General features: G+C 51.6%; 1 protein-coding gene across 2 annotated transcripts in view; it reads left to right on the top strand.

Moving 5' to 3' along the window:
- BCL7C (B-cell CLL/lymphoma 7C) overlaps positions 1-13,700 on the top strand; it is a 71,785-nt gene continuing 58,085 nt past the window's right edge. Inside the window, exons 1-6 of one of the 2 annotated variants that reach the window (XM_011982495.1) lie at positions 1-47; positions 608-686; positions 952-1,060; positions 1,153-1,314; positions 4,948-5,033; positions 5,903-6,098. In XM_011982495.1, coding sequence (XP_011837885.1) covers positions 19-47; positions 608-686; positions 952-1,060; positions 1,153-1,314; positions 4,948-5,033; positions 5,903-6,028 — 591 coding nt within the window. In that variant the 5' untranslated portion in view covers positions 1-18 and the 3' untranslated portion in view covers positions 6,029-6,098. Of the gene's footprint in view, positions 48-607; positions 687-951; positions 1,061-1,152; positions 1,315-4,947; positions 5,034-5,902; positions 6,099-13,700 lie in introns of those variants that run through there. The other variant, XM_011982494.1, reaches the window with a different exon arrangement.

Below are 13,700 nucleotides of genomic sequence, written 5' to 3'. Positions count from 1 at the left end.
GATGACATCAAGAAGGTGATGGCGACCATCGAGAAGGTCCGGAGATGGTGAGCGCTGCCCGGGGGCCAGGGACGGGACACGGCGGGACCACCACCACCTAAGGCGTCTAAGCTGCCCTCGCCAGCTCTGGGCCCCGGTGTTCGCTGTATCCCCGCCCACTAGCTTTGCCCTGGATCCACAGGGCTCTGTCCCCGTTCCCTTGGCTACTCCTGGGGGTCTACAAAGCGTGGTCCCCAGTCGTGCCCTCCCAGAGCGGGAGCCCCCGTTTGTGCCCCGCCCCCTAAAGCTTTGACACTCCTTCTGCAAGTGCGCCCCGAGATCTGCAGGTCTCTGATCCCGGGCCAGGACCATAGCCACGCCCCCCGTGTGTGCCCCAGGGGTCCGCAGAGCCAGGGCCCAGATCATATCCTCTCTCTAGAGGCACCCACCACCTGTGCCCTGGGGTTTGCAGGGTTCTCTTTCTCCATGTAACTATGCCCCATTAGCAAAACTGTTGCTACCCTCCTGTGCCTCCCCAACCTCTGCAGGTACCCCCAGATGTGTCTGGCTCCTGGGGGGGTGGGTCTCCCCTCAGGCCTCTCTGACCCAGTCCCCCACCCTCCCACAGGGAGAAGCGATGGGTGACTGTGGGCGACACTTCCCTTCGTATCTTCAAGTGGGTGCCAGTGGTGGACCCCCAGGAGGAGGTGAGCAACCCCCATTCCCACAAGGCCCTGCATCTGTGCAACCTCAGGCAAGCTCCTCCCCACCCTGACCTCGACCTCCAGCTCCCAGAGACCTCAGATGCAGCAGAACAGACAGATGGGAACCATCATTAGCAGCTCCTCCCCTTTTTCCCTCTTTTCTGTTCCACACCCTGAGTTCGAGCCCTTTTGCTTCTCAGTGCCTCAGTTTCCTTAGGTGTATGGTGGGGCTTTCCAAGAGCTCTGACCCTAATCCTCTAACCCCCAGGAGCGAAGGCGGGCAGGTGGCGGGGCAGAGAGATCCCGTGGCCGGGAACGTCGGGGCAGGGGCGCCAGTCCCCGAGGGGGTGGCCCTCTCATCCTGCTGGATCTCAATGGTAGGTAGGGATCCTGAAATGCGGAGGGCTGTGGGGACTGAAGGAGTGTATTAGGGATCTCAGGCCAACCATCTCGGCTCTTGCTCCCACAGATGAGAACAGCAACCAGAGTTTCCATTCGGAAGGTTCCCTGCAAAAGGGCACAGAGCCCAGTCCTGGGGGCACCCCCCAGCCCAGCCGCCCTGTGTCACCTGCCGGACCCCCAGAAGGGGTCCCTGAGGAGGCTCAGCCCCCACGGCTGGGCCAAGAGAGAGGTAGGACCAGGTACCTCCCAGGAGCCCTCTCCTCTAAGTCCTGTCTTCTCCAGAGTCTAACCTAGCAGCTTATCCCTATACCTGCTCCCCATCTTGTGCACCTTCCTCAAGGTGCCTTCCGACTCCTGCAGAATCTCTCTGTAGCTGCTGTCTCATTCCTCTGGTCTCTTAGGATCTATAGATGACATATCACTGTCTGAGACTTTCATGTAAATTAATTTTTTACTAGTTTATCTTTCTCCTCACTCTCATGTCAGTTTCCTGAATGTTGGGCCCATATTAATCCTTTTTTTTTTTTTTTTTGAGACAGGGTCTCACTGTGTCACCTAGGCTGGAGTGGTGCAGTGGTGTGATCATAGCTCACTGCAGCCTTGAACTTCCTGGGCTCAAGCGATCCTCCCGCCTCAGCCTCCCAAGTAGCTTGGACCACAGGCATATGCCATTTGTATTTTTTGTAGAGGCAAGGTTTTCACCATGTTGCCCAGGCTGGTCTCAAACTCACTCACTCAAGCGATCCTCCATCTTCAGCCTCCCAAAGTGCTGGGATTACAGGTGTGAGCCATCACACCCATACCCGCCCCCCCCCCTTTCTTTTTTTAGAGAGAAGTTCTCTGTCACCCAGGCTGGAGTGCACTGGTGCAATCATAGCTCACTGCAGCCTCAAGCTCCTGGGCTCAAGGGATCCTCTGGCCCCAGCCTCCCAAGTAGCTGGGGACTACAGGTGTGTGCCACCACACCCAGCTAACTCTTAAATTTTTTGTAGAGATAGGGTCTCGCTATGTTGCCAAGGTTGGTTTCGAACTTCTGGCCTGAAATGATCCTCCTGTCTCAGCCTCCCACGGTGCTGGGATTATAGGCGTAAGTCACTGTGCTTGGCCCTATGTGATCTTGTTCACTACTGTATTCTCAGAATAATATGGGACACAGAGTAGGTGCTCAGTAAATATCTGTTGAGTGAATAAATAATAGTGATAGTCATGGGGTGATTAATAATAACAGGAATAACAACAGTATTTATTGAGCTCTTACTGTGTGCCAGGCACCCTGGTAAACACTTTACATGGTTGGGTTTTTTTCTTTTCTTTTCTTTGTATCCTTTGAGAGAGTTTCACTCTTGCCCAGGCTAGAGTGCAATGGCACAATTTTGGCTCACTGCAACCTTCACCTCCCAGGTTCAGGCAGTTCTCCTGCCTCAGCCTCCTGGGTAGCTGGGAATATAGGCATGAACCACCATGCTCGGCTAGTTTTGTACTTTTAATAGAGATGTGGTTTCTCCATGTTTTGCCAGCCTCGAACTCCTGACCTCAGGTGGTCCGCCCACCTCGGCCTCCCAAAGTGCTGGCACTACAGGCATGAGCCACCATGCCCAGCCTTTTTTTTTTTTTTTTTTTTTGAGATGGAGTCTTGCTCTGTTGCCCAGGCTAAACTGCAGTGGTGTGATATCAGCTCACTGCAACCTCTGCCTCCCAGGTTCAAGCGATTCTTCTGCCTCAGCCTCCCAAGTAGCTGGGATTACAGGCATGACCCCACACCCAGCTAATTTTTGTTTTTTTGTTTGTGTGTGTTTGTTTTTGAGACGGAGTTTCATTCTTGTTGCCCAGGCTGGAGTGCAATGGCACAATCTCAGCTCACCACAACCTCTGCCTCCCAGGTTCAAGTGATTCTCCCGCCTCAGCCTCCCGAGTAGCTGAGATTACAGGCATGCGCCACCATGCCCCACTAATTTTGTATTTTTAGTAGAGACAAGGTTTTTCCATGTTGGCCAGGCTGGTCTTGAACTCCCGACTTCAAGTGATCTGCCTGCCTCAGCCTTCCAAAGTGCTGGGATTACAGGCATGAGCCACCATGCCTGGCCTAATTTTTGTATTTTTAGTAAAGATGGAGTTTCACCATGTTGGCCTGGCTAGTCTCGAACTCCTGACCTCAGGTAATCCGCCCGCCTCCGCCTCCCAAAGTGCTAGGATTACAGGTGTGAGCCACCGTGCCCTGCCAACACTTTATATGTTTTTTTCGCATTTAACTTTCACTACAACCTTATAAGGGTGATGATCTTGTTATGATCCCTATTTATAGATGAGGAAACAGACCCAGAGAAGTAACTCAGCCAGTGAGCCAGCATCTTGGGCCTGGGTCCTCCTCAGCTCTGCATTTTTTCTTTTCCCCCTTTGAGACAGAGTCTCAATGTGTCGCCCAGGCTGGAGTGCAGTGGCACGATCTCACTCACTGCAACCTCCGCCTCCCAAGTTCAAGCAATTCTCCTGCCTCAGCCTCCCGAGTAGCTGGGATTACAGGTACACATCACCACACCTGGCTAATTTTTGTATTTTTAGTAGAGATGGGGTTTCACCATGTTGGACAGGCTGGTCTTGAACTCCTGACCTCGTGATCTACCTGCCTTGGCCTCCCAAAATGCTGGCATTACAGGCTTGAGCCACTGTGCCCAGCCAGCTCTGCTTTCTTCCATGCAGTCAAACCCGTCTGGTTGGCACCTCTTCCTCCCAGGCCCTGCCTTGTCCCTGGCCTTCCCATCTCTCACCCGTTTTTGGTTCCAGCTGGTCTCTTCTAGTCACCCCGACACAGCTGCCAGAACAACTTTTTCCTTAATATTTTTTAAGCTTTGCTTTTTTGTTTTGGAGACAAGGTCTCACTCTGTCGCTCAGGCTGGAATGCAGTGGCGTGATCATGGCTCACTGCAGCCTTGGATTCCTGGGCTCAGTCAGCCTCCTGAGTAGCTGGGACTACAGGCATGCATCACCACGCTCAGCTAATTAGTGTTGTTATTTTTTATAGAGATAGGGTCTTACTATGTTGCCCAGGCTGGTCTCAAACTCCTGGGCTCAAGTGATCCTCCTCCCTCAGCCTCCCAGAATGTGAAACCCTGTCTCTACTAAAAATACAAAAAATTAGCCCGACATGGTGGCACACACCTGTAATCCCATCTATTAGGGAGGCTGAGGCAGGAGAATTGCTTGAACCTGGGAGGCGGAGGCTGCAGTGAGCCGAGATCGCGCTACTGCACTCCAGCCTGGGTGACACAGTGAGACTCCATCTCAAAAACAAAAACAAACAAACAAACAAACAAAAAGAACATCCTGATGTGGGACTGTGGGTTGGGTCTGGGTCTAGATAGTGCCAAGCACTTGTATACCTTTGCTATTATAAAAACGGTAGCAAGCATTTATTGAGCACTTACTGTGTGCCAACCACTGTGCTTTACCTGCATCTGCTCATCTGACCCTCACAACAGCCGCATGAGGTAATTACTATCATTATCCCCATTTTACAGATGGGGAAACTGAGGCCCGTGGAAATTAAGTAGCTGGCCCAAGGTCAGGATTTGAACCGAGGCAGTCCAAGCCCGGATTCTGTGGCAACTTAGCACACATTCCCTCTGCCTCACATGTTGTACTTTCCTGTCTGTCCACCACATCAAGACCCACTCACCCTTGAGGTCCCACGTCAGTGTTCCCTCCTCTGCTTCCTAGGGCACAGCCAGGTTCCTGCTCTGTCCTCTCTGCTCCCGTGGCCCTCTGCCTTCTGTGACTGGGGCCTGTGACCGTCTGTTTCCCCCACTGTCTGTGCTGCTGGCACAGAGTGGCTGTTTAGGGGATGTTTGTTACCTTGACGTTCCAGATCCCGGGGGCATAACTGCTGGCAGCACCGACGAACCCCCAATGCTGACCAAGGAGGAACCTGTTCCAGAACTGCTGGAAGCTGAGGTGAGAGAGGCCAGAAGGCTAGACTCCTGGGTCTTGGAGGGAATGGGGGATCTGGGGCAGCCGAAGGCTTGGAGCCTGCATCCTGAGGCCCTGGAGGAGAGGCAGACCTGGGACCGAGCTGAAGGTTTAGGGGCTGGGTTCTTGGGACTTAAAAAGAAAGGGTGTTTCAGAGACAAAGTGCTAAGGGCTGGATCAGGGCTGATTTGAGACCATTAAAAGCCTGACAAAGCCGGGCGTGGTGGCTCATGCCTGTAATCCCAGCACTTTGGGAGGCCGAGGCGGGTGGATCATGAGGTCAGGAGATCGAGACCATCCTGGCTAACACGGTGAAACCCCGTCTCTACTAAAAACACAAAAAATTAGCCGGGCGTGGTGGCACGTGCCTGTAGTCCCAGCTACTCGGGAGGCTGAGGCAGGAGAATTGCTTGAACCTGGGAGGTGGAGGCTGCAGTGAGCCGAGATCGCGCCACTGCACTCCAGTCTGGGTGACAGAGCGAGACTCCTTCTCAAAAATAAATAAATAAAGCCTGACAAAATCATGGTGCTCCTCCATGCATTTTCAAAAAATATCAAAAAATATCTTAACTGTAAAATTAGCGTAAGAAAATCCCTCGTAAACCTCTGACGTTTCTCACGAAGCTACCTCGATGCATTTTCAGAAATATCAAGTATCAGGTTCGTTCCTCCACACAGTGTCACTGTCGTTGTTGTTTTTGGTGCCTGCTTCCTCTGCGTCCTGAGCATCTGGCCCTGGGCTTGCCTCCTGGGCCCAGGAGGGGAGGGGAGTAGAGGCTTTGGAGAAGGTAGAGGCTCGGAGGCTGGACGCCTGGGTTCGGTGGAGCTCACGCCTGTCCACCCTTCCTCTCCAGGCCCCCGAAGCTTACCCCGTCTTTGAGCCAGTGCCACCTGTCCCTGAGGCAGCCCAGGGTGACACAGAGGACTCGGAGGGCGCCCCCCCACTCAAGCGCATCTGCCCAAATGCCCCCGACCCCTGAGAAGCCGGCCTGCCTGTCCTGTTGCCCCAGGGGCCCCTTTGGCTTTTTACAAATAAAGACCCTTTTGTAATTTTGTGTCATGTCATTTCCCCGTCAGGGCTGGGGAGGGTCTTTGGAGACAGTTTTGTCTCATGCTCCATTGCTCAGATGGGGTCACTGAGGCTCTGAGAGGACCTTCCTGTAGTCCCACCGCAAGGTAGTGTGTGGTGGGGGCTTGAGCCAGGACCTTGCCTCCCAGTACTTCCCGGGTCTGCCCTATCTCCCGACCTTCACCTCTTCCTCTGGGAGGAGGCCCAGGACGTCTCTTCTTGCTCAGCCCTCACCTGGGCCTAATAGTTATCAAAACTCTGGGTAGCTAGGCTATGATTCTTTTTTTTTTTTTTTTTTTTTTTGAGACACAGACTTGCTCTGTTGCCCAGGCAGGAGTGCAGTGGTGCAATCATGGCTCACCGTAGCCTTGACGTCCCACCTCAGCCTCCCAAGTAGCCAGGACCACAGGTGCGTGCCACCACACCCAGCTAATTTTATTTCTTTGTTTAATTATCACTATTTTTTTTTTAGAGAGTTTCGCTCTTGTTGCCCAGGCTGGAGTGCAATGGCACAATCTTGGCTCACTGCAAACTCTACCTCCTGGGTTCAAGCAAGTCTCCTGCCTCAGCCTCCTGAGTACCTGTGATTAGAGCCGCCTGCCACCACGCCCAGCTAATTTTTGTATTTTTAGTAGAGACTGGGTTTTGCCATATTGGCCAGGCTGGTCTCAAACTCCTGACCACAGGTGATTTACCTGCCTCGGCCTCCCAAAGTGCTATGATTACAGGCATGAGCCACCACGCCCAGCCCGCTAATTTTATTTTTTGTAGACATGGGATCTCGCTACATTGCACAGGCTGGTCTTAAACTACTGGGCTCAAGTGTTCCTCCTGCCTTGGCCTCCTAAAGCGTTTGGATTACAGGTGCGAGCCATTGCGCCCGGCCTGTTCACATTTCATACATAATAACACAGAGGCCCAGAGGGACTTGGGGGCCTGGGATGACCAACCCATTCTCTGCCCTGAGGAAGCCCCTCCTCCACCCGGGATGCCTGTCCACACTTCTGGGTGGGTCTAACTTATCCCCATCTTAATCACCATCTCCTCTGAGAAGCCTTCCCTGACTCCAGGCTCAGTGAGTTTCCCCTTTTTTGAGCTTTAGCAACCTCTTGGGCTTTGTTCTCCTTGTTTCAGCATTTATCAGGCTGTTCTGGGACCCGTGGTTTGTGTGTGTGTGTCTTGTCTACGAGGCTGTGGGCTCCTGAGGGGGCCCCACACAACACTGGGAACAGCGCAGTCCCAGCAGCTGCTTCATGAATACATGAATGGCCTGGGGTTTTCCAGGCAGGCTTCTCTGAGGAGGTGGCATGCGAGCTGGGCTCTGACACATGAACCTCTGTGCTAGAACTCAAGTCAGAAGCCCTGGTTCAAGTCCTGGCTCTGTTACTCCCTGAGTGGCTGTAGGCAGGCTGTTTCTACTCTCAGCATTAGTTTGTTCATCTGAGCAATGGGAACAATAACCAGGCCTCATCTGCCCCAAGGGTTTGTGGGAACCTTCAAGTAATATAAGGCCCTCTCACTCTGTGCCTGTAGGGTCATGTATACTGGCCCTATTTTTGTTTTTAATGAAGAAAGATACTGAGGTTCAGAGAGGACCAAACTGAAACTTTAAAGAGGCTTTAAAAACTGTAGGCTAGGTGTGGTGGCTCACACCTGTAATCCCAGGCCTTTGGGAGGCACAGGTGGGAGGACTGCTTGAGGCCAGGAGTTTGAGACCAGCTTGAGCAACATAGCGAGACAAAAAAATGAAAAAATTAGCCAGGCATACTGGTGTGCGCCTGTAGTCCAAGCTTTTTGGGAGGCTGAGGTGGGAAGATTGCTTGAGCCCTGGAAGTCGAGGCTGCAGTGAGTGATGATTGCACCACTGCGCTCCACTCTGGGCAACAAAGCAAGACCCTGTCTAAACAAACAAAGGAAATGTAAGGATGCTTCCCACAGCAGCTGCAGTGGCGATGGTGGAGCCAGCACTGTCCAAGGAAGCCAGGCTTGCTGCAATGTAGTATAACTGTTTCTTATCGCTGCTGTTAACAAATTGCCACACATATAGGGGCTTAAAGCCACAGACATTAGCCAGGCACGGTGGCTCATGCCTATAATCCCAGCACCTTGGGAGGCTGAGGTGGGTGGATCACCTGAGGTCAGGAGTTCGAGACCAGCCTGACCAACAAGGTGAAACCCATCTCTACTAAAAATACAAAAATTAGCTGGGCATGGTGGCGGGCACCTGTAATCCCTGCTAGTCGGAAAGCTGAGACAAGAGAATTGCTTGAATTCAAGAGGTTGCAGTGAGCCGAGACTGAGCCACTGCACTCCAGCCTGGGTGACGGAGCAAGACTCCATCTCAAAAAAAAAAAAAAAAAAAAAAGCCACAGACATTGATTCTCTTATAGTTCTGGAGAAGTCCAAAGTTAGTCTCACTGGATTAAAGTCAAGGTTTCAGCAGTAGTTCCCTCCAGAGGAGGATCTCTTTCTTTGCTTTTCTGGCTTCTGGAGGCCACCTGCATTCCTTGGCTTGTGGCCCCTCCCTCATCTCAAATCAGTGTAGCATCTTCCAATCTCTCTCCATCGTCATATCTTCTCTAACTCTCCTGCCTCCCTCCTCCAAGGATCCTGTGATGACACTGGACCCACTTGAATAATCTAGAACACTCTTCCTATCTCAAGATCCTTAGTTTCATCACACCTGCAAAAGCCCATGTGCCATATAAAGCAACACATGCACAGATTCTGGGGATTCGGATGTGGACTTCTTTGGAGGGCCATTCTTCATGGTAATGTCGGCTGTTTGCTGTGTGTGTGGCCACCTCATGACTCCCCTCAACCACTCCCGAGGGACAATAGTGTTCTGCAGATAGGAAAGTCCCTTGTGTGGGTTAGTGGTGCAGTGTTGAAGCTCAGAATTCAGGTTCCGGGTTTGAATCTCAGCATCTGCATTCATTTGTTGTATGACCTTGAGCAAGTGACTGAACCTTTCTGTGCCACTGTTTTCTCATCTATAAAATGGAGATAAAAGGCCAGGCACGGTGGCTCACACCTGTAATCCTAGCACTTTGGAAGGCTGAGGCGGTTGGATTACTGAAGTCAGGAGTTCAAAACCGGCCTAATCAACATGGTGAAACCCCGTCTCCACCAAAAATAGAAAAAGTACTTGGGCGTGTTTGTGGGCGCCTGTAATCTCAGCTACTCAGGAGAGCAACAGAGGGAGACTCCGTCTCAAAAAAAAAAAAACAGATAATAGTGACATCAGCCTGGCGAGAGTATTCTGAGAGTTAAATTAGGCCACACATGGAGAGACAGCCCTTGGCCTGGGACGTAATAAGTGCTCAACAAATGGCAGGTTTTGTCCTATTGCCCCATTTTACAGATGAGGATACCAGAGACTCTCATGTCCCTGAGGCTGGGGACAGAAGCCTGGTCCCAGATGGGGTGTCCATTTCTGAGCAGCCTTGAGAAGCTAACGTTTGAGTCTCCCCTATTCTTGTCCCTCTCCTGGTCACGGGGTCTAGGAAACTGTCCTGAGCCCAGGCATGCCCCCACCCTCTCAGTGACCCATTCTTTGACCTGGTTTAAAAGCCAGTTTGGGCTTGGCATGATGGCTCACGCCTGTAATCCCAGCACTTTGGGAGGCCGAGGCAGGTGGATCACTTGAGGTCAGGAATTCGAGACCAGCCTGGCTAACATGGCGAAACCCTGTCTCTACTAAAAATACAAAAATTACCCAGCCATGGTGGTGCATGCCTGTAGTCCCAGCTACTCGGGAGGTTGAGGCAGGAGAATCACTTGAACCTGGGAGGCAGAGGTTGCCTGGGCAACAGAGCGAGAGTCCATCTCAACAAAAAAAAAAAAAAAAAAAAAAAAAAAAAAAAGCCTGTTTGGCTGGATATGGTGGCTCACACCTGGAATCCCAGCACTTTGGGAGGCTGAGGTGGGAGTTTTGCTTGAGCCCAGGAGGTTGAAGCTGCAGTAAGATATGATTGTGTCACTGCACTCCAGCTTGCATGACTGTATCTTAACAAAAATAGTGAACATGGTAAATTTAAAAAGCTATGTCTTCCAGAGCCACAGCCCTTATTTATCACCTTGCTGTCCCCTTCCCTCCTCCTCCCCAAGTCCACACTCTCTTTGTGGAAATCCTTCTACTCCTGGCACTCGGGCCCCACCTCTGGGGCTCACTGACTCCTCCCCTCTGAGCACTCATCCGTCCTTGGCCACTCCCCTCTTCCTGGTCTGGGAACTGTCTCTTGCCCTGGCCTTGCTTCTCTTTGTGCACACTCTCCCTGCTAGGTCTCACCTGCCCTTTGAATCAACAGTTCCTCATTCTCTGACTCTAAGTTCCGCCCCGACCTCCAGACTCCAGGAGCCAAATGGCTGCATCACATCTCCATTGGGATATCCCAGAGACCCAAGCCTCATCCTCCCCACAACCTATTCCTACCATCCCAGGAGTCAGCCAAAATGGTGACACCAGGAGTCAGAGTCACCTTCCAGGAACCACCACGTCCTGTAGGGTCTCTGTCTTAAGTAATTTTCCAGTTAGCCCCTTTCTTCAGGGCAACGCTGCTTTACTAGGTGCCAACAAAACTAACAGCCTCCTGGTGGGGTTCCCTGCCTCCCTCTTGCCCACCTCCAATCCATGCTCCACCCAGTAGCTGGGCAATCTTCCAGAAACCCAAATCTGTCCATGCCACTGCCCCAGTTAGAACCTTCCTGTCCTCACTACCTGCAGAATGGAGCCCACAGCCTGCTGCGTACCCACACCTGCAGCCACTCTCTGAACTGCTCACAGCCCCCAGATGCCTGCTGCTGTCTCTCACCCCTTGGGTTTTGCTCACACTGGCTGCCCCACCAGGAAAGCCCCTCCCATCCCCTCTTCGCCTGGCAGATGCCAATGCAGTTTTCAAGCCTCAGCTTCTGGGGTGTCTCTTCTGCCTTCCCTCAGCCCCTCACCCCTCCTCTGCTGTGACGTGGAGTGGTGGCTGTTGCTTTGTAATGGTCCGTGTCTGCTTGGGTCTTCAGCACCAGCCTGGAAGCCCCAGGAGGGCAGAGGATTCCCTTTATTCATAGCAATAGGTACTTACTGTGTGCTTACTGTTTGCTGGGCACTGTTGTAGAACCTGCGGATGCAGCATAAAGAGCACAGAATAAATGGCCGGGCATGGTGGCTAGCACTTTTGGAGGCCAAGCACTTTGGGAGACTGAGCACTCTGGGAGGCTGAGCACTCTGGGAGGCTGAGGTGGGCGGATCACCTGAGGTCAGGAGTCCAAAACCAGCCGGGCCAACATGGTGAAACCCCGCGTCTGCTAAAAATACAATAAAATTAGCCAGGCGTGGTAGTGGGCGCCTATAATCGCAGCTACTTAGGGAGGCTGAGATGGGAGAATCACTTGAACCCGGGAGGCGGAGGTTGCAGTGAGCCTAGACTGTACCACTTGCACTCTAGCCTGGGTGAGTGAGATTCTGTCTCAAAAAAAAAAAAGAACACAGAAAAAAAAAAAAATCCCTGCCCTCATGGCATCTGCCTTCAGGCAGTTATATCCTAAGCAGGAAGTTAGAGTGCTCTGGAAAAAGAAAGCACAGCACGGGAGATGGGGAAAGAGTAGGGTGTGATTTTAAGCTGGGTCAAGGCGGGGGCCTCACTGAGGCAAAGGCTGAAGAAAAGATGGAAGGAGGTGAGGGAGAGAGCCTTGCAAGTATCTGGAAGAGCATTCCAGGCAGAGGGAATGGCCAGGGTGAGAGAGAGCCAGTGTGGCTGGAGCGGAGGGAGGGAGGGGCCGGGGAGGGAGTTCAGGTCGGCTGGGCCTGGCAGGCAGGGCAAGCAAACACTTAATCTATCCTTCACACTGGGAGAATGAAAACAAGGGCAGTACTAATCACACCCTTCAGAAGACAGGCAGAAGCTGGGCCAGCAGAACTTATGGTCGCCCTGCTCGGAGGCCAGTGTCAGGACTTGGCTTTTCCTCTGGGTATCATGGAGGGTTCTGAGCAGAAAAGCATAATCAGACTTAGGTTTTGTTCCCGTTTTTTTTTTTTTTTTTTTGTGACAGAGTCTCATTCTCACCCAGGGTGGAGTGCAGAGGTGCAATCTCTGCTCACTGCAACCAGTGCCTCCTGGGTTCAAGTGATTTTCCTGCCTCAGCCTCCCAAGTAGCTGGGATTATAGGCACCTGCCACCACACTCAGCTAATTTTGTATTTTTAGTAGAGACAGTGTTTCACCATGTTGGTCAGGCTGGTCTTGAACTCCTGACCTCAGGTGATCCACCTGCATGGGCCTTGCAAAGTGCTGGGATTACAGGTGTGAGCCACTGCGCCCAGCCTGCATGCTCATTGTTAACTAGAGCCCAGTATTCATTCATAGTTTTTCCCCCCTCTTTGATGTAAAATATCCATATAGTAAAATGCATAGGTGTTAACTGCATGATTCAGTGAATTTTAACAAAAGCGTAGTGCCAGGTGTGGTGGCTCACTAAGAGGCCAAGGCAGGAAGATCATTTGAGTCCAGAAATTTAAGACCATCCTGGGCAACATAGTGAGACCTCATCTCTACAAAAACTTGAAATGTTGCAGTGAGCTATTGCCCCCTTCTCATCTCCAACTCCCCAGAGTCAACCACTATTCTGACTTTTTTATAAGACAGGGCCTTGATCTGCTGTCCAGTATTGGAGTACAGTGGCATAGTCACAGCTCACTAATTTTTTTTTTTTTTTTTGTATGTTTTGCAGAGACGGGGGTCTCACCATATTGCCCAGGCTGGTCTTGAACTCCTGGGCTCAAGCAATCCACCTGCCTCTGCCTCCCAAAGTGCTAGGATTATAGGCGTGAGCCACCACACCTGGCCTGATTGTTTTAAAATAACAGATTGGGTGAACCTGTTCTGGAACTTCATGTAAATAGAATTAAGCAGTATGTAACTCTTACGCATCCGTTTTCTTTTACTCAGGCTAATATTCTTGAGGGTCATCTAGATTCTTGTGTGGATCAGTATTTTGTTCCTTTTTACTGCTAAATTATATTCCATAGGCCAGGATCTCTCTGCTGGGTGAAGAAGAGATGGGCCCTGCCAGGGCTCAGAGACTCAGGTGAATGTACCCCAGGGAGATGGACAGCCTTTTCTTAGGAATTTCTGGAAGGGGGAGTCTGTGGCATTAGTCTCCCCAGAAATCTGGGAAAACAGAACTACATCAGGAGACTCTAGCGTGACCAAGCATCCCTGTTTGCCCAGGACTTTCCTGGTTTTAGCACTGCAGGTTCCGTGTCCCAGGAGACACCCCGGTCTTGAGGAAACTGGGATGGCGGATCACCATCACCCTAGCAGGATCCTGCCACTGCCCTTGGGGCTTCCGGACCCTTTTCACACAAGATTACATTCTATTCTCCTAAGGACTGATTTTCCTTAAACTCCAAACTAGGCTCCTCTTCTGTTCTAAAACTTCCCATAGCTTCCCATGGCTGTGCCTGGCAACTGAAAGGACATAGTCTCTGGTAGTGGTTCTCAAACTGCTGCATATTGGAATCACCTGAGGAATCATTTAAATATTCTGATGGCTGCCTTCCACCCCAGACTTTTTTTTTTTTTTTTTTTT

The sequence above is a fragment of the Mandrillus leucophaeus genome, unplaced genomic scaffold (genome assembly GCF_000951045.1).
Source record: "Mandrillus leucophaeus isolate KB7577 unplaced genomic scaffold, Mleu.le_1.0 Scaffold24, whole genome shotgun sequence".
Taxonomy (NCBI): Eukaryota; Metazoa; Chordata; class Mammalia; order Primates; family Cercopithecidae; genus Mandrillus; species Mandrillus leucophaeus.
The sequence above is the reverse complement of the archived record's forward strand: the minus strand, read 5'-3'. Positions and strand labels throughout refer to the sequence as shown.